General features: G+C 38.6%; 1 protein-coding gene across 2 annotated transcripts in view; it reads left to right on the forward strand.

Annotated features, from left to right (window-relative positions):
* Positions 1-18617, forward strand: part of LOC136883227 (uncharacterized) — a 56801-nt gene extending 38184 nt beyond the window's left edge. For both annotated transcript variants that reach the window (XM_067155426.2, XM_067155427.2), the window contains exons 4-6: positions 2202-2308; positions 10892-11045; positions 16617-18617. In XM_067155426.2, the coding sequence (XP_067011527.1) occupies positions 2202-2308; positions 10892-11045; positions 16617-16768 (413 nt within the window). In that variant the 3' untranslated portion in view covers positions 16769-18617. The remainder of the gene's footprint in view (positions 1-2201; positions 2309-10891; positions 11046-16616) is intronic.
* The last annotated feature ends 283 nt before the right edge of the window (positions 18618-18900 follow it).

Raw genomic sequence — 18900 nt, forward strand, 5'->3', positions numbered from 1 at the left:
TTTGGCCTCTGATCTTACCTTAAGGAATTTATAACTGAGGTGTTCAACAATGGTTAAATTGCTGTTATTGTTAGTCTTGATGTAAAAGGAGCTTTTGACTCTGCATGGTGGCCATGTGTCCTAAAGGCCCTAAAAATTTTGAATGCCCGAGAAATTTGTACTACCTTACTAAGAGCTACTTCAAGGATAGAACGGCGTTCGTGAATTCCAATGGTATCCAAGTCGAAACAGTAGTTAATAAAGGATGTTCTCACGGTTCATGTTGTGGACCGAGTTACTGGAATGTACAGTATAATGCACTGCTCAGTTTGGAATACGGGAAAAACAGCAAAGCTACAGCATTTGCTGATGACTTTATAATTGCAGTCAGGGCTGAAACCGAAATTGAAGCAGAAAATATTGTGAATATGGAATTACGAAAAGTTACTAAGTGTTCAGCAGACAACAAAATCCGTTTCAATGAAAGTAAGTCGAAAGTTACGTTAATATCAAGAAGAAGAAAAGCAAAGAAGACAATTGACATCTTTATGAATTGGAAACATCTTGAACAAGTAGACAAGATGGAATATCTATAGACTCTTGCTTCAAGTTCAATGACCACATCAGTACAGTCAGTGAAAAATGTATTAAATTAATAAACGCATTATCAAAATTGGCAAGAATAGGATGGGGTCTAAAACACCAGGCTTTGGAAATAATATATAAAGGAGCAATATTACCAATGCTGATGTATGCTGCACTGATCTGGATAGAATCCCTGGAAAAGAAATGCAATCTGATTAAATACGTGAGAGTGCAAAGACTTATTCTATTGAGAATAGCAAGATCACGCTGCGCTGTATCTCATGAGGCACTGTGCATCATCACAGGAATTACTCCAATAGATATCAAGGCAAGAGAGGTTGTTACTTTATACAATATCAAATCAGGAAAAATACCTATGAATTATGTCATTGATCACCCAGAAAAACCTATGAGATGACTCACCCAGCCAAGTTTCCTGGTACCGAAGACCAAAGAATAGCATTAAATTAATATATCCCATGGAAAATTTACACAGATGGAAGCAAAAGTGAAGGAGTGGGAGCTGGCATAGCTATATACAGATCTCATGAATTAATAGACCAATTGAAATTTAAACTGCAACACAACTGTTCGAATAATCAGGCGGAGCAATTAGCCACATTAAAATCCCTGGAATTCTTAGTAACTACTAGGACAGAGAATGGCAAAGATAAGAAAGCAATTATTTACACAGATAGTAAGATAGGAATTGACTCCATTGCGGACTTCAGAAATCATAACCAACTCATTGAGAATATAAGAAAGACTACAGCTATTCTAAAAAGAAATAATTGGAGAATATAATTAGAATGGGTTAAGGCACATGTAGGTGTTGAAGGCAATGAACTGGCTGATGAAATTGCAAAGGAGGCTGCAAAATTAAGTGAAACCTGTTTCGATAGACTACCCATCTCTACATTAAAGAAAAATCTCAGAGAAGAATCAATTCATGAACGGCAGCAAAAATAGGAACAAACTTCAAAAGGCACACTTACAAAGGAATTCTTTCCAACAGTTGCAGGCAGATTAAAATCCAAAATCAACTCAACTCCAAATATGACTACAATACTGAGTGGACATGGAAATATTGCTTCGTACTTATACAGACTTAAAATTATATGAAACTCCTGTAACAGTAGCCCTCAGACATATAATTTTCATGTGCAGTGAAGTGAAAAATATTAGGCAGTTCTTGATGAATAGTGTTAATAGAGATGATAATTGGCCAATACAGAAATCTGTGCTATTAAAAAAGTATTTAAAAGGAATTTTCCAAATTTGTTAATGCTCTGGACTTTTGAGCTGTCAGGTAAAAGGAAGACTGATATTGATTGATATTGGTAAGATTAACAGTCATCTAGAAATTTAATTATTCAAATGTAATTTATGTTTGTGCATTTGTAAGGAAATGTATTGTAAGTACATGTAGTAATACTTATGTAGTGGAGCATGCAGAGGGCATGTACAGTAAATAATAATAATAATAATAATAATAATAATAATAATAATAATAATAATAATAATAATAATAATAATAATAATAATAACTGAATTATTAAAATATTTATTCTTGCTCCCTGTATTTCTGTGAAACTAACTGAGTTTCTGGAATGTTTACACTTGATGTGCTGTTGTAGGTGAGGCAGAGGAGCTGGAGTACGTGTCCTGGTTCCTGCTCGGTCTGATTGTTCTTTACGCCATTGAGGGTGTCGTCGTCATTGTGCTCTTCTGTGGAGCAAGGCATGTGAGTAAATTCTCGTAGATATGCAAAGGCTGTTTTTTGTAAATTCAACCTTTCAGAGCAGGTGGATTTAAATTGTTCACATTCAGTGGATGCATGAGGTTATTTAAGTGCTGTTTCTCTTAATTTAACAAATATTTTAAAACTGTTGTAGCACTCTGGATGGAATTGAATTATTTTTTTATGTTTTATGTTTTGCAATAAACATACCACCATGGGTGCCCATAGGATACTTTGTAGGGGGAGGCTAGACTTGGGGGTATGTAGTATTTTTAATATTTTGGAAGATGAATGACGGCTTGTATTCCACGGTAGAATACCACACGCGGTATCCCATACCACTTCTACGTAATACCGATTTTTAAATCATTTTCTTGAAAGAAAAACACCTGACTATAATTAGAACTTTTCCTTTCCCTGAAAGCTAGGGGAGCGGGGGGGGGGGGCACGTCCTCACCTTGTCCCCGGGCATGGGCGCCCATGCATACCACTCAGTACATAATTAATCACCCTTGTCACATTGAGCACCCAATGAATTTTATTAAAACCTTCCCATTGGACCGTATTATTTTGTATGAATCTCTTCTCAGATGTAGAAAACTGTGGGCTAAAATAAAAATACATATAAATTGAATGAAAAAAATATTTTTCTGACAATATTAATAGCGGTCCCTAGGGACCCATGCTCCTGACATAAAAAAGGTTCTACTGGGACCAGCAGTCCAGATTAATTTCCCTCTCATTTATAGGAAATACTTTAATTTTAGATTTTTGGGTCATTCATTATTCAACAGTTGGCAAGACAGCACGTGCACTATATAAATAAATAAATAAATAAATAAATAAATAAATAAATAAATAAATAAATAAATAAATAAATAAATAAATGTTGTATGCAGTTGCTTGCTTTTATGTAATTGTTTTGGGGTGGCATTTCTATGTATGGCCCAGGCAGCAGTGCGCTTGCCTCTCACCGCTGGGTTTCGTGGTTCAAATCCAGGTCCTCCATGTGAGATTTGTGCTAGAGAAAGCAGAGGCGGGAGAGGGTACTCCGGTTTTCACTGGTCATCTTTGATTCTAGCAACAATATGCAATAAGTTTTATTTCATCTGTCAGTCATTAACTCGTACCCCTCGAATTAAAATTGTGTGTGTTGCCTCTACTACTCATATTTTAAATGTGAATTTCTATCTTATATGACCTGTATTCATCATTCATGATTTTGGAGATAACACTTGCTCTTAAATGATGTATTTAGGCCTATAAACATTTACAGCAAGATATACTGAAGCAATTAAAAGCAATATGTACAATTTAAGACATATTATTTTACATTCTTCTTCTTCTTCTTCTTCTTCTTCTTATTTTATGACCGCATAGGATCACTTTAGTCAGTCCATTGTTCAGGTCTCTTTGAAGGGATTGTTCGGGCTTTGCGGTCCTACTAGTACTTCGTTAGACGCTCCGATCTTCGTGCCCTTTCCTAGGTTGAAAATATGCATGTTGTTTGTTTGTTTCGTTTAAAGGCAAAGCGGAGGTTTGTACATACATACTTTATCATTATAGACTGTTATGCCTTTCAGCGTTCAGTCTGCAAGCCTCTGAGAATTTACTAAACGTTGCCACAATCCTCGATTTGCAACTAGTGTTGTGGCCTCATTTAGTTCTATACCTCTTATCTTTAAATCGTTAGAAACAGAGTCTAACCATCATCGTCTTGGTCTCCCTCTACTTCTCTTACCCTCCATAACAGAGTCCATTATTCTCCTAGGTAACCTATCCTCCTCCATTCGCCTCACATGACCCCACCACCGAAGCCGGTTTATGCGTACAGCTTCATCCATCGAGTTCATTCCTAAATTAGCCTTTATCTCCTCATTCCGAGTACCCGCGGAGGTTTGTATTCTTGAGTTTTTTATTTTGCTAGTTGCTTTACGTCGCACCGACACAGATAGGTCTTATGGCGACGATAGTCTTGAGTTTTGTTTCAATTTTGTCTTATTTGTGGTGTCTTCTGTTGTAAGGCCTATTTCCTTTAGATCCTCTCTTATTTTTTAAAATTTTTTTTTGCTATTTGCTTTACGTCGCACTGACACAGATAGGTCTTATGGCGACGATGGGACAGGAACGGCCTAGAAATGGGAAGGAAGCGTCATGGCCTTAATTAAGGTACCGGTACTGCCGACAGTGGGATTCGAACCCACTATCTCTCGGATGCGCGCCCCTAACTGCACGGCCAACTCGCCTGGGCCTCTTTTACTTCTCTGATCCATTTACATCCTGTTGTGGTGAATTTTTTTTTTTTTTGAGACGAGATTGTGTTGTTTCAGAAGTCTCAAATCCTGCATCCTCATTATTATTATTATTATTATTATTATTATTATTATTATTATTATTATTACTACTGTCATTATCACATACCGATTGGTTTTGTTAGTAATTTCACTGAACAAATTATCGGTAAAAAACAATTGAAATACTCTGATTCAGTCTGTGGTTTCATACCTTGCAGTGGTTTGTAGCCTGAAACCTTCTATGTTATCTCATAAACACCTTATTTGATGTCACGGAAACAGTCCGCTAAAATTGAAATGTTAACTCCTCACAGTGCATCCTGCAGAAATATCTACATTCCATATCTGGCCATCAGATTTCACTTGACGCTGGCGAAGAGCTGGTTACGGTACAGAAGCCGTCCACCGCCAGTTCCAGCGGCGGCCGTATCTTATATGTTGAAGTGCTGCATCACATTGCCTATTTGAAAAATACATTACTTTAAAAATATTATGTATAATCAAATACATTGCATTGAAAAAGATGTCAGCCAAAGAATAGGAAAGTATTCAACTCCCTTCACAACCAGGTAACTACTCGTGCGGGTGGCTGTGCGATCAGAGCTCAGCGAGAATTTCTAAGCTTTTTGCCAGAAACCAGGAACTCTGCCTTTTGCGCACATGTGCCCAACTTTTCCGATAGGCTGTGGAAACAACAGCCAAGACCACCAAGACAGCGATTCTTCATTCGACCACAGAGAGACAGCACTAGTTACACATGCATTACGACCGAAATGAGAACGTGGCAGGTTGCACCATCTTGACTCGGTGGTAGTATATAAGAGCGGATTGCTCAAAGCAAACAGGAAAACAAAATACTGTAGAGCTGTTCCCACCAGGTCTTTTAATACCAAAGAGGATAGAATACTACCAACTTGCCTATTCCATAGCCACATTTGTAAATCGATGAACTAAAAAAAAATTTTTTTTAATGTTGTCAAAATAAGGATATGATATTGTGATTTTCTTTAATTAAAAAATGCCTAGTTTATAAATGGCACTATAAAAACATAACATTCAGTTTTGCATTACAACATTTCTGGTTTTATTTCAATACATTGAGAAGTTCTGTTTTTGCGCGTTCACGCCAAGCGTTTGAGTTCACGAATATGTTGCCTTTGCAGGTGTTATTCTGTGTTTAATTATATAGTTTTATAGTATTTTTAATGAGGAATGTGTATATGTGTTGGGGTTGTTTGCGTGTATGTTCAGTGTGGAAAACTCAGTGGAGAACCTCTTGAAAACCACATACCGGTATATTTCTAAATATTTTTATTTTTTGGAGGGGGGGATGGGTTACAGCACATAACTGATTTTCCGCACCAGCTCCACTGGCCAGTTCACTTGTAGGCGCCGTCAAATGCTATCAAATATATTCATTAGGGTACAAGGAAGGAGTAGAGGTGCGAAAATACTGGGGTTTTGCACAATTACCTCACATATACAACATTGAACAGTGCACTCTGTATGCTTAAGAGAGTACATTAATGGTTATGAATTTCATGTTTTTGGTCCGTATTGAACTGAGAATAATATATAAGTAATAATAATAACAACGTAAACGTTTCCGCCTTTTCAATACTAAAATATATTCACAAAATTATAAATTACACGGTACTAGTTTCAACCCATCTAGGGGTCATCATCAGCCGTATTGGAGCAAAGATCACTTTTGGCGAAATCCTAAGAAAATGTTATTTTAAAGAATAAATTTTGTGAATATATTTTAGTATTGAAAAGGTGGAAACGTTTACGTTGTTATTATTATTACTTATATAAGAGAGTACATGTCGACCATGTTTGTTCGCCCGAGCCTTCGTGTGCGTGAGTGGACTGGACACAGCTAACGGCTACACTACTATCTAAATAATAGATTTTTGACTCACTATGAAATAGTATCTGGATTTTACAAAGTTCCACGCTGAACCAAAAGATGGCAGTACAGTATAGCATCTTGTATTTTGTTGACTAAGAGACAGAAGACGAGCAGTGGGCGATACAATGCCATGTCAGGCCTCACCTGACGCGACCGAAAGGGGAATATCATAATGCCGGGGCTCTCCTGACAGATGAGGGGTAAGGGTTAAACATTGTCCTAGAGGAGTGCGGCAGGCTTCGGCAGCTGGCACAATTTCTATCCTTGCTGCTAGATGAGGCTTCATTCATCCCATTTCTTGACCCTGTCGAATGACTTCAGATAGGCTGTGGATATTCATTTTTATTTATGGCAGGTGTTTAATGATCATAAAAATGTGTGACCCCAGATGTACCCAACTTTCTGCAGGGACCCCAGTGGTCTGTATCTTTGGCCTCAGGGTGCGAAATCGCGGGGGGGGGGTAAATCCCCCCCCCCCAACCAATGATTTCATCTCAAAGGTTCCCCCCCACTAAAATTACCCGGGAGGGATTCTTTCATTATAAAATAATGAGGGAAATGTAGAACACATATGATTTATTACTGAAATTAATGATTTTATTGTATATATTTTCATAAAAACATCAGCAATAATTCAAATGACTGCCAGACTTTGAGCAATAAAACATGTCATTTCTCCACTGATACCTTGGAACATAACTGCATAGTCGAGCAGCTTGTCTCCTTATTGCCAACTCTTCCCAGAACAAATTGTGCCACTTTTTTTTATTTATTTAATTTTTTCCAGATCTCGAGTGAAGTAATACTGGTGAGCAGACACTGGAAGTATACTATACAGTAATGAAATGAAATGTCGTATGGCTTTTAGTGCCGGGATATCCCAGGACGGGTTCGGCTCGCCAGGTGCAGGTCTTTCTATTTGACACCCGTAGGTGACCTGCGCGTCGAGATGAGGATGAAATGATGATGAAGACAACACATACACCCAGCCCCCGTGCCATTGGAATTAACCAATTAAGGTGAAAATCCCCGACCCGGCCGGGAATCGAACCCGGGACCCGCTGAACCGAAGTCCAGTACGCTGACCGTTCAGCCAATGAGTCGGACTACTATACAGTAATTGTGGTCTTACCAGTGACTTACAGTATATGCTTCTCAATTAGATCCTTACTGCAACCCCTAAATACCCTCATAATCATATGAAGAGATCTGTAACGCTTATATACAAAGGGGACTAGGAAAGTTTTGCAATGTGAGTGAATGCTTTAGACTTTTCCAAAATAATTTCTACCACACTCAATACACTTCTCCATACGTCAAAACCAGTCCCTGAACAAACTCTGCCACTTTTCTTCGGTTACATTTTCACGCTCTTGATCCCATGCTGCCAGAAGCTCCTCGTCAGATGCAAAACGCTGCCGTTTCAGCTTCATTTTCACTTCTGGGAAGAGTGCGAATTCACATGGGGCAAGATCAGGACTGTATGGAGGGTGATCAAGCACAGTCAATCCTGATCTGGCACGAAAATTGATTGTTAGATTAGCACAATGTGCTGGAGCATTGTCGTGATGCAAGAGCCAACTGTTGAGCCGTGACCTTGGACGGAGCTGCTTAAGAGCCTGGATGACCTGAGGCAGACAAGTCTCACTGTACCACTTCGCAGTAACTGTCCTTTTTGTTTCTAGCACAACCCGAGTCAAGATGCCCCGTTTAGTGAAGAATACTGCAATCGTCCTTTTCTTCACTGACCTTGACTTTCGCACTGTCACAAGAGTTCCCTCATCTTCAAACAGCCACATCTTGTTCTGTGATTATGTTGGGACATCGTAATAATAAAGCCAAGTTTCGTCAGCTGTAACAATGCTAGTGACGTTATGCAAAGTCCCATTTTCAAACTGTTTTAGCATTTTTCGGCACCATTTCACTTGATGTGCCCTTTGTTCCTCTGAAAGTGAATGGGGCACCCAAAGGTAACAAACCTTTTTAACATGGAGATGGTGGTGTAGAATTGAATGCTGGTGCAGGGATGTGGAGGGTCTCCTCTACCTGCCGATATGTAAACCGCCTCTCTTGCTGCAATATTTTTGTCACACCTTCAATGTTTTCCTCAGTCACTGATTCAGTCGCCCAGAACGAGGATCGTCTTCAACCCCAAAATTTCCCCTCTGGAACTCTTTGTACCAGCGGAAAATTGTTGTCCGATGTGGACAGTCTCAGCACAGGAGTCATTTCCTCCAGGCACTGGTCAACAATTAATCCACGAGCAAAATTGTATGCGCGATATTCACCTCTAGACCACACCGACATCTTAACTTGCTTTCAATCCCACTGCTTGGTAACAACTGGTGTGAAGATCGCGCCTTGCTGTCTTCTAGACCGGTTATCACCCCTCTTTTCATCCCTCACCTTAACAGGGTTGTCCAGCCAACTGTTTTTGCGTATTGCAAAACTTTCCTAGTGCCCTTTGTACAATCTTTTTTTTTTTTATGTGATTACCCCAATTAAGATATCTAGCTAGCTACTTACAGTAATCCCCATGAGTTATTGTCATGCCATCAACACAGTAATTGTCCGACTCGTTGGCTGAATGCTCAGCGTACTGGCCTTCGGTTCAGAGGGTCCCGGGTTCGATTCCCGGCCGGGTCGTGGATTTTAACCTTCATTGGTTAATTCCAATGGCCCAGGGGCTGGGTGTTCGTGCTGTCCCCAACATCCCTGCAATTCACACACCACACATAACACTATCCTCCACCACAATAACACGCAGTTACCTACACATGGCAGATGCCGCCCACCCTCATCGGAGGGTCTGCCTTACAAGGGCTGCACTCGGCTAGAAATAGCCACACGAAATTAAATTATTAACACAGTAATTAAAACTGACTTCTCCTCTTGGTGAATCTCACAACCTCACTTTTTACCCCGTGTACCATCACACCATTGTCTGCTGTCCATCTCACAACATTGTCAAGGTCTTCTTGTAGTTGTTCAGAATCCTGTAACTTATTTGGTAGTCTGTACAGTATAATATCATCTGCAAGCATTGGACGAGCTTTCCCACCGATTTAGTTGAAGTCTCATACACAAGGGTCTAAAAGTGTCAGTAGAATCAAATGGGTGAGGTCGGGAGAAAGAGCTTGTATTGCAGCCGGATGCCACAATTTTGAACAGCTTCTTCTTCTTCTTCTGGTTGTGAATGAAGAACCTCCACAGTTTTCTATCTCACCACCTTCCTTCCTTCCTTCCTTCCTTCCTTCCTTCTGCGTGTCGCTTTTGCGGGACTCCCTAACTGTTTCCGAGGCCTCGATTAACTCTCAATCATTTTATATGCTATTAGTATGATACGCTTGCCACACTCAAAGGTATTTTATACCTACACCTAGGATTTTTTCAGGTTGCCCCTAAGATAGGGAAACAGACGCCTTTTTCAGCTGCTCTTAACATGGAATGCTGATGCTGCTAGATGGGCTTCTGTGGTATTACTCCCCACCAAGGGGCCATCAGCCGTTCCAAAGAGCCTCATCCACCTGAATCCGTTTGCCTCGTTAGATTGTACTCATATTTAACCCGAGTCCAGGGCTGCCTTTTCTGCCATGTCCACCGTACCACTTGACATAGATTCCATTGAGGTCTTCACCCGTAACCCTGAGCTGGGACCCTTACCAGGTGTACACACCAGGTCAGTGTGCTCTGGGACTCACATAGGCAGGGACACCACCCTCTGGGTAGGGCTGTCTCTGAAAAGGGTCCCTACCTGCTACTAGATTTGAACAGTTTTCCCTCGCTCATTGGAGCGGGAACAACACGAGGGGCAGGTTTTAAATGAATGCAACGCCCATGCACAAGGATATATATTAGACCCCACAGTAAGATTCGAAACACACTCCGACCAACCAGACGAAGTGGACCGAGAAAAGAAGTCTATCGACCTGCCTACAGTGCCGTATTATAAGAATAAATACGAACTGGACGACATAGAAGTGAGGGGTCTCAAGATCGGTGCGAGAGGGACAGTCCCTAAGAAGACGATAGAACTGATGAAGACCTTTAACATCAGTACCAAGAAGTTCATCGACTGGGGGGCTGAAAGTACTCAGGGGTTCTCTTTTGATACTCAGATGCCACTTATACTCGCCAGACTGAGACATAATTTACTTACTGTAATTTGCTGTAATAGTATTTTTTCTCAATCACATACAAAAGTATGTCACTATTCAATTTCTGACCTGTGATTATTTAGTAAAATGTGTTTGTATCATCTCGAGAAGTTTTGAGTTCTGAATTTTGTTACACTTGCTCTATGAAATATGTATTGAGATCGAGTGAAGAATGCATCCATTTCTTGGTACTGACTGAAGTTTGTGTATCTATTTACAGCAAAATTATAAATGCCTATATCCCTTCTTAATGGTCTACGTCGTGTTGGTTCCCGTGCTGTGTCTCGTCCATACAGGAATCGCTATCGTCATGTTCCTTATTGGAGAGATCTTAATGGGAGTCATCGAAGTGATATATGCCATCATTGTTGCAGGTGAGATAATACTGTTTACGTGGTGTAGGAAACGACTGATTGATAGAGTTTGTATTTTCCTCATCCCAGAGGATAATGCGTGGGTAATCCAAAAAATTTAAAAAATGTCCTATAAACTTGAATCCAGTTCTCAGTTCTTGTTGATTACAATATATGAAAGTTATTCGAAAAACGTATTTATCTTCAGTTCATCTTCTTTGAACAGTAAAATAAGGTTTAATGTACTTTTCAGTAATGATCCTGTATTCAATTGGCGCATGTTCTGAAGATTAAAATGTGTTTCGATGCTGATTGATTGATGCTTGTTGTTTAAAGGGGCCTAACATCTAGGTCATCAGCCCCTAATGGTACGAAATGAGACGAAATGAAATGACAAATTGAAAACCCGAAATCCTCCTCTGACCACAATTCAAAACGTGAGGACGATGGATGGATGGATGGATGGATGGATGGATGGATGGATGGATGGATGGATGGATGGATGGATGGATGGATGGATGGATGGATGGATGGATGGATGGATGAATGGATGGATGGATGGATGGACAGACGGACGGATCTGAAATATTTGTCCTGAATGAGTAAATTTATAATACCAATATAAATGGTCCGTTATTGGACATTATAAATTTTCCAGCTAACTCATTCTTGGTTGCTTACCTAGTGTGCTAGGTACCAACTGATGAGCCCACCCTAGCACACGAGGGCGAAACACTGGCAACCAAGAATGAGTTAGCTGGAAAATTTATAATGTCCAATAACGGACCATTTATATTGGTATTATAAATTTACTCATTCAGGACAAATATTTCAGATTCCCTATGGGAATCAACATCTATATCATCTGATGGCCAAGCAGGCATCAATTTTTAGTGATGAGACAAAGTCTCGTAGTGCATTGGCACTGCCGGTGGCTCCAGTTAGCCTACGCAGTGGCCTCCACGGTATGCACTAGCCAGCATATTGGTAGGTGTGCTAGGTACCAACTGATGAGCCCACCCTAGCACACGAGGGTGAAACGCTGGCAACCAAGAATGAGTTAGCTGGAAAATTTATAATGTCCAATAACGGACCATTTATATTGGTATTACTAATCAAGAGTAGCGTAGACTCGTGGTATTCCACACATTATGGCACTAGTCACAGGTAATGAAATTCGCACATGTATTACAGACCTTCTGTATTTCACACATCGCGGCGCCATTGGCAGGCAACACAAACCTGTGGTGTTCGTCACCTAAGTGTACTAATCACAGGGACTCGTACTATCGTGTGGTGTTCCTCATGTAGTGGGTACTAATCATAGGCAAGCCAGAACCATGGGTTCCGTCATTTCATGGTGTCGCTCATATAGCGCTACTAATCACAGGTACTGTAAAAGCCGTCGCGTTCTCGTTTGCTACTAATCACTAATCACAAACCTATTTGGTACCTAACATAGTGATACTACACGCAAGGAAAAGCGACCCATGGTGTTCCCCATGTGGTGGTACTAATCACAAGGAGTTTCATGGTTCTAATATAATCATCCCTTGGTCGTCCCTTTTAGTCGCCTCTTACGACAGGCAGGGGATACTGTGGGTGTATTCTTCGTCTGCGCCCCCCACCCGCAGGAGGTAAAATGTGCTTTAAAATCAAAGATAGTCAATGTGCACCTCAGTAAGCATCTAGGTGAGTGTATCGAAGTGGATAGTGGTATTCGAAAAAGTTATAAATAATGTTATTTGTTTTTACGTCACGGTAACTATTTTTACGGTTTTCAGAGATGCCTAGGTGCCAGAATTTTGTAATGCCAGAGTTCTTTTATGTGCCAGTAAGTCTACTGATACAGGGCTGACGTATTTGAGCACCATCAAATACCACCATACTGAGCCTGGATCGAACCTGCCAACTTGGGCTCAGAAAAACAGTGCAATTTTTAATTCCACAAGAAACACTTTTATAGCTAGGATTTTTAAACTTTCCTTACAAAGCCGTTAAGGAATTCGTCAGAGTAGGGAGAGTGTCTAGGAATGTTTGGTCAGGTAGACTGGTTTGGAGGAAATTAGACACTATTTGAAGGTGATGTTCAGGTGGTAGGGGCGAAGGTTCAGTCCTGGCTGGGCTTTTAAAGGAAGTTAAAGGACAGCAAGATATCATTCAGTGGTGAATGTCTTCCTTAGTAATGGAAATGTCTGGCAAATTTTCTTACAAAGGAGTGAGCATCAGCGAGAATTTGGGATGGAACAGATTTATTAGAGGGGCAGAAGTTGAGACCTCTAGACTGGACAAATGTTTCATGGTCATTGAGGATTTGAGATGTGAGATTAAAAATCAGTCAGTCACCACTGATCTGCATATAGCGCAGTTGTCCAGGTGACAGATTCTCTATCAGTTGTTTACCTAGACTTTTCTTAAATAATTTCAAAGGAGTTTGAAATTTATTGATCATCTCCCTTGATAAATTATTCCAAACCCTAACCCCTCTTCCCATAAGTGATTTATCCTCTTGATTTCCAACTTTATCTTCATATTGTGGTCTTTCCTACTTTTAAAAACAACACTCAACTTTATTTTTCTATTAATAGACCAACTTGCCCACCCCAAAATAGGTATTCTCACTTATATAGAAGAATTCAAGCAGAGACGGCCTGGAACTAAACAGTACCAACATTTTCTTTGTCCCTATGCTCTTGTCACTAGCAGGACCTAACTGGTGCAGACCAACGGTCTTGACCAGACCAATAGTTTGTAGCTCTAACCTGCCTTTCATCTTCACCGTTCATCTTTCCTGTTAGTTAACATCTGTGGAAAGCCTCCGTGGCTCAGGCGGCAGCGCATCGGCCTCTCACCGCTGGGTTCCGTGGTTCAAATCCCGGTTACTCCATGCGAGATTTGTGCTGGACAAAGTGGAGGCGGGATAAGGTTTTCTCCGGGTACTCCAGTTATCCCTGTCATCTTTCATTCCAGCAACATTCTCCAGTATCATTTCATCTGTCAGTCATTAATCATCGCCCCAGAGGAGTGCGACAGGCTTCAGCAGCCAGCACAATTACTAATCTCTCTGCAAGATGGATATTCTTGCAGACATTAAATACTGCTAAAATAAACTGATTACTCGTCGTTTCTTTTTTGTCACACTCTTGCAGACATTAAATACTGCTAAAATAAACTGATTACTCATCGTTTCTTTTTTTGTCACACTCTGCTATACAATGCTTATATAAGAGTCCTGGTCTGTATAAACAATTCAGTGAATAAATATAACAGATGTATACATAGGAGGCTTATATACAGTTTATTAGTAACAAATTGCACATGAACAGTGTATAAATCTGGTATAAAAGTTATATGCCGTTTATTAGTAAGACAGTAAGTCTGTAAAGACTACATATATTTTGCTATCTTCTCTATGTACCTTTCCCCTATAACTTTCAGTTAACCTATGGCAACCCTTGTGCCTATACCACCACGAAATTACAATGGTAGCATAGCAATTTTCATTTCTAGTTATGTACCGTATGTTAAAATCAATTTTAAATGTAATGTGAAAGTTTGGAAAATAAATATGCTGTGGTTATTGTTCCAAAGATAGTATGAAGTTTTTCTAAATTAGTTTACATTTTGAAATACAAAACTTGCTGAATTGTTTGGGTTTAGAACATTTAAGGATGAATCTAGATGATCACACTAGAGCTGTTAATAGCTTTCTGTGTTCTTTGCATTACATAGATATGAAAAAGAAAGACAAGCTATTAGAATATTTAGATCATTGCTAACCATGCTTTCAAAAATTGGTATATTAATAATGCAAAAAATTATTTGCTATTCCATGATGATATTAGATTATTTTCTTTGGAATCCAGGATTTGTAAGCAGAATCAGAGCCTAACCAAGAAACGTAGACATTTTCTCCTCTCTTACAGAGAACCCTACTTTATGCACAAGGTAGATGTTGGGATGATTTTTATTTCCTGCTTGTACAAAGCTCCAAAAATGGGTTGATGTTTATAATCGCATGGAAGATGTTCCCGGCTATGTATCTTGAATTTGATACATTTTAAATAATTCAGTTGTCTGATTAGGTTTACAGTCTTTTGAAACTTGCCCTTTAAGTTTGCTTATTCATACACTTTCACCAACTTTGAACTTTTTTTTTTTTTTTTAATTATTTAACTTTTGCTGTTTACCATTCACAGAGGCTGTACTGTGACTTGATTACCTTTAAAATCAACTAGTTTCATACCACTCTCAGGTGTTATCGTTCAATTTTATTTGTGTAAATAAATATCACACGAGGTACATTCACTTCTTCATTGTAAAAGCACTTTATTGTCGCCGAGTCTATTCCTGACAACACACAATTCCCACTCAGTTTGCTTAACGACTACACAGTGATACACAATTATACACAACGGTGCAACACTGTTAACAGGAACACACTGAAGCAATTTACAGTTTATTCTGACAAATACTGATATCATTGATGGTTATGAATTTCATGTTTTTGGTCCGTAGTGAACAATATATAAGTAATAATAATAATAATAACTTAAATGTTTCCACCTTTTCAATACAATATATTCACAAAATTACAAAATTATATGGTACTAGTTTCGACCCATCTAGGGGTCATCATCAGCCGTATTGGAGCAAAGATCATTTGTGGCGAAATCCTAAGACAATATTATTTTTTTTATTTTTTTTTTATTTATTTTTTTTATAATATTTTATAATTTTATTTTTTATAATATTGTCTTAGGATTTCGCCACAAATGATCTTTGCTCCAATACGGCTGATGATGACCCCTAGATGGGTCGAAACTAGTACCATATAATTTTGTAATTTTGTGAATATATTGTATTGAAAAGGTGGAAACATTTAAGTTATTATTATTATTATTACTTAAATACTGATATCAACCAAATCATCGCACTGATCGTTCACTTCATGATCACAAGGCCAGACTCATTATTCACCAACTCATTGGCCTCTCGGCCTGTCAGCTCGATATATATACCGTTTGACAAACAGTTCAGAAATTCCCAACTTCTAGAAATGATCCTGCACAGGCTGACCATTCAATTGGGGTACTCCTGTATAGATTGAGTGTGAATGTTTGATTACAGTAAAGAATCCAGAGTTACGAAGTCTACAAAATTCCTAAGGTTTCCACACATATTCCGGATAATGAAACATCACGGTAAGCTTCCAGAAATCTCCATATGCATCAGAACAATAGTCAATTATACAAATATTACAAAGTTTTCTACAGCTTTCAACTGAATAGATTTTGAGGTTATACGAACTTACGATACATATTTACGGGGAACTCATATATTAGTCTTAATTAAAATTTAATAAAAGATGATTAAAGTATATTAAACCTAATAATTGAGGTTTTACAAGAGTAGCTTTGGTGTAGGAAGGCATACATACAGCAGTGTTATTCTCATACTTGGCATGCCATTAATGGTCTGAGATCTCAGTTTCTCATTGTCCAGCCAAGAAGCATCCTTTGATAGCTTTCAGGATTTTCTCAGATATAGTAGTATAATAAAAATACGTGTTGGTATGTTTTCTGTTTGCAGGATTGGGTGTTTGGTTCCTGCTGCTTGTCTACAGCTACTACCGCCAACTGAGGCGAGAAGGCCCAGTTGATGTAGGGCGTGAAAGCTTCATGGACTTCATGAAGAAGAGTCGCACTGTGCCTGTTGATGCAAACCTTGCACAAGTAGTTTAATGTTTTCAAGCTTTTAACTCAGACTAGAAAGTCTGTACCATCTTTTCTAAAATAACGTGAAGAATGTGATATCAGTGGTTGCTGTAATTTTACTTTGAATGTGCTAGAAAATGTGGTTGCTAATGGATGAATGAATAATGTACTATAATTTATGATTTTTTATTATTTTTATATTCAGCAAGATATTTTTCTAACTTTTTGAAAAAGCTGCAAGAATAAGAACAGCTAAACATGTTTATGAACGTTACTATCTAGAAGTTTTCAGAAGTTTTAAAGCCCCCATTTATGTTTGTGTGAAGAGGAGCTGTTTTGTCGCTAAGTGAGTTTGTCACCAAGTTAGCATTTTATACTTAAGATTACAGACTCAGATTTAGGATCATAAGTGCAGATTATCAATGAAGTAAGCACAAAGTTTGGCCTTATACATTGCTGTCCTCATGCAGAGAATGCCTGCTGCTCTGCTTAGTCTGAAACAGTACGAGTGAGACAGACATCAGATTATAACTATGCAATGCTTGCAACGTTGACATCAAAAACCATTCAAACTCCATGGGCATATACAGCCATCTCTCTGTCTGCAGTGGATAGAAAGTTATGTAATGATTATCTGTTGAGTCATCCATGGATTATTACTAAAGATATGACATTCTGCTTTATTGGCTGTGAGATGTGCAGCTACATGCTGGCAGAGGGGCTACACCAGGGTTCAGTAAGCTGTTGTCCATCAGCAAGGAGCGTGATCTTGCCGAATCTGGGACTATAAGGGTTTTATCCACGTTAAAATCGGGAGATGAATAATCTGATTTTAGTGATTTTGAGACTAATGATGAAAGTAATGATACTGATTATAATGAAAATGCTGATTTTGACCAACAAAGTGTGCAAAGCCAGAGGAAAAAAAAAGTTGCAAGGGCAGGATAATGTGTTTAGTCCAGTTGTGCACGATTTTGATGATGTAAATAGTGTTATTAGTCTGGATCTGTTACAGGACGAAACAACAGCTTAGGATATTTTTCAGTTATTATTTTCACCTGTTCTTATACAAGAAATATCCAATGAAACAAATAAATACTGCAAGCTGGTTTTCTAGAAAATGCTGCCGAGTTCAAAATCATGTTTTCAACTGTGAAAAGGCACTACTCCAAACACTTCCAAAGAAGACATGCATTTTGAAACATATAAAATACCTTTACAGACTATGAATTTCAAGTTGGATCTGTATTGATGATTGAACTTCTTACAAAATTCTACAAAATGATGTTGATATCCTCCTGGTCAATACTATAATATTTTATATCCAATTAAGACGAAACTTGACATAGACATGTTTCAACCTGGCATAGGGTCCTCCTCAGTAAGACATATATAATGAATTAAAATCATCAGACACACAAAATGAAATGTTAGTTAAAAATTTATTTTCTTAAAAAGCATGATAAAAATTACAAACTGTGATCTGGTGATTGTTAAAACAGTTTTGAACTGGAGGCCTTTTTGTTTCAATGTGTTTGTTATCTCTTGGTGTAGTTCATCTAGTATCTGTAAACTGTTGGCTTAGTTGTTACGTTCAGATATCGGCCGATATACGTAAGCTGCTATTGAAATTGAACCGTCTGATTTCTAGTGTTACGTGGCCCGCTTGTATCACCCGTGTTCTGAGACTACGGAGTCCAGCTCTCAACTGACTTGCTCCCACAGTCGAGACGCAGGACATTTCAGGAAAAAGAAAAAACCTTTGATTAATCGGTGTGGAAAACTTTTGATTACGTGATTTCATGTCGAGATACATAGGAATTTTTAATGCAGTGTTTGTCTTTAATCATTTTTTAAATTGTAAAATTCAGATGTATTTTTAATCAAATTACATATCCCTGAAGTTATTTCATTTAGTGTAGTTTAGTGGTGGATGGTGGGTTCTGAAACTGGGTGTTGCACCGACATTTTAAATGTCACATTTTTATGTGACAAGCTTTCAGAAATAAGGAGAAGAATTCTATTATCATCAAGTAATAAACTATATTCTTATAAAAATTGAAACATATCCGGCAATTAAAACACAGGAAAGAAGAGGCTAATCTTACCTCACTTGAGTTGAAAATTCACCCTCCTGTTTTTTTATTGATGCAAAATTT

Source organism: Anabrus simplex, chromosome 11 (assembly GCF_040414725.1).
Source record: "Anabrus simplex isolate iqAnaSimp1 chromosome 11, ASM4041472v1, whole genome shotgun sequence".
Lineage (NCBI taxonomy): Eukaryota > Metazoa > Arthropoda > Insecta > Orthoptera > Tettigoniidae > Anabrus > Anabrus simplex.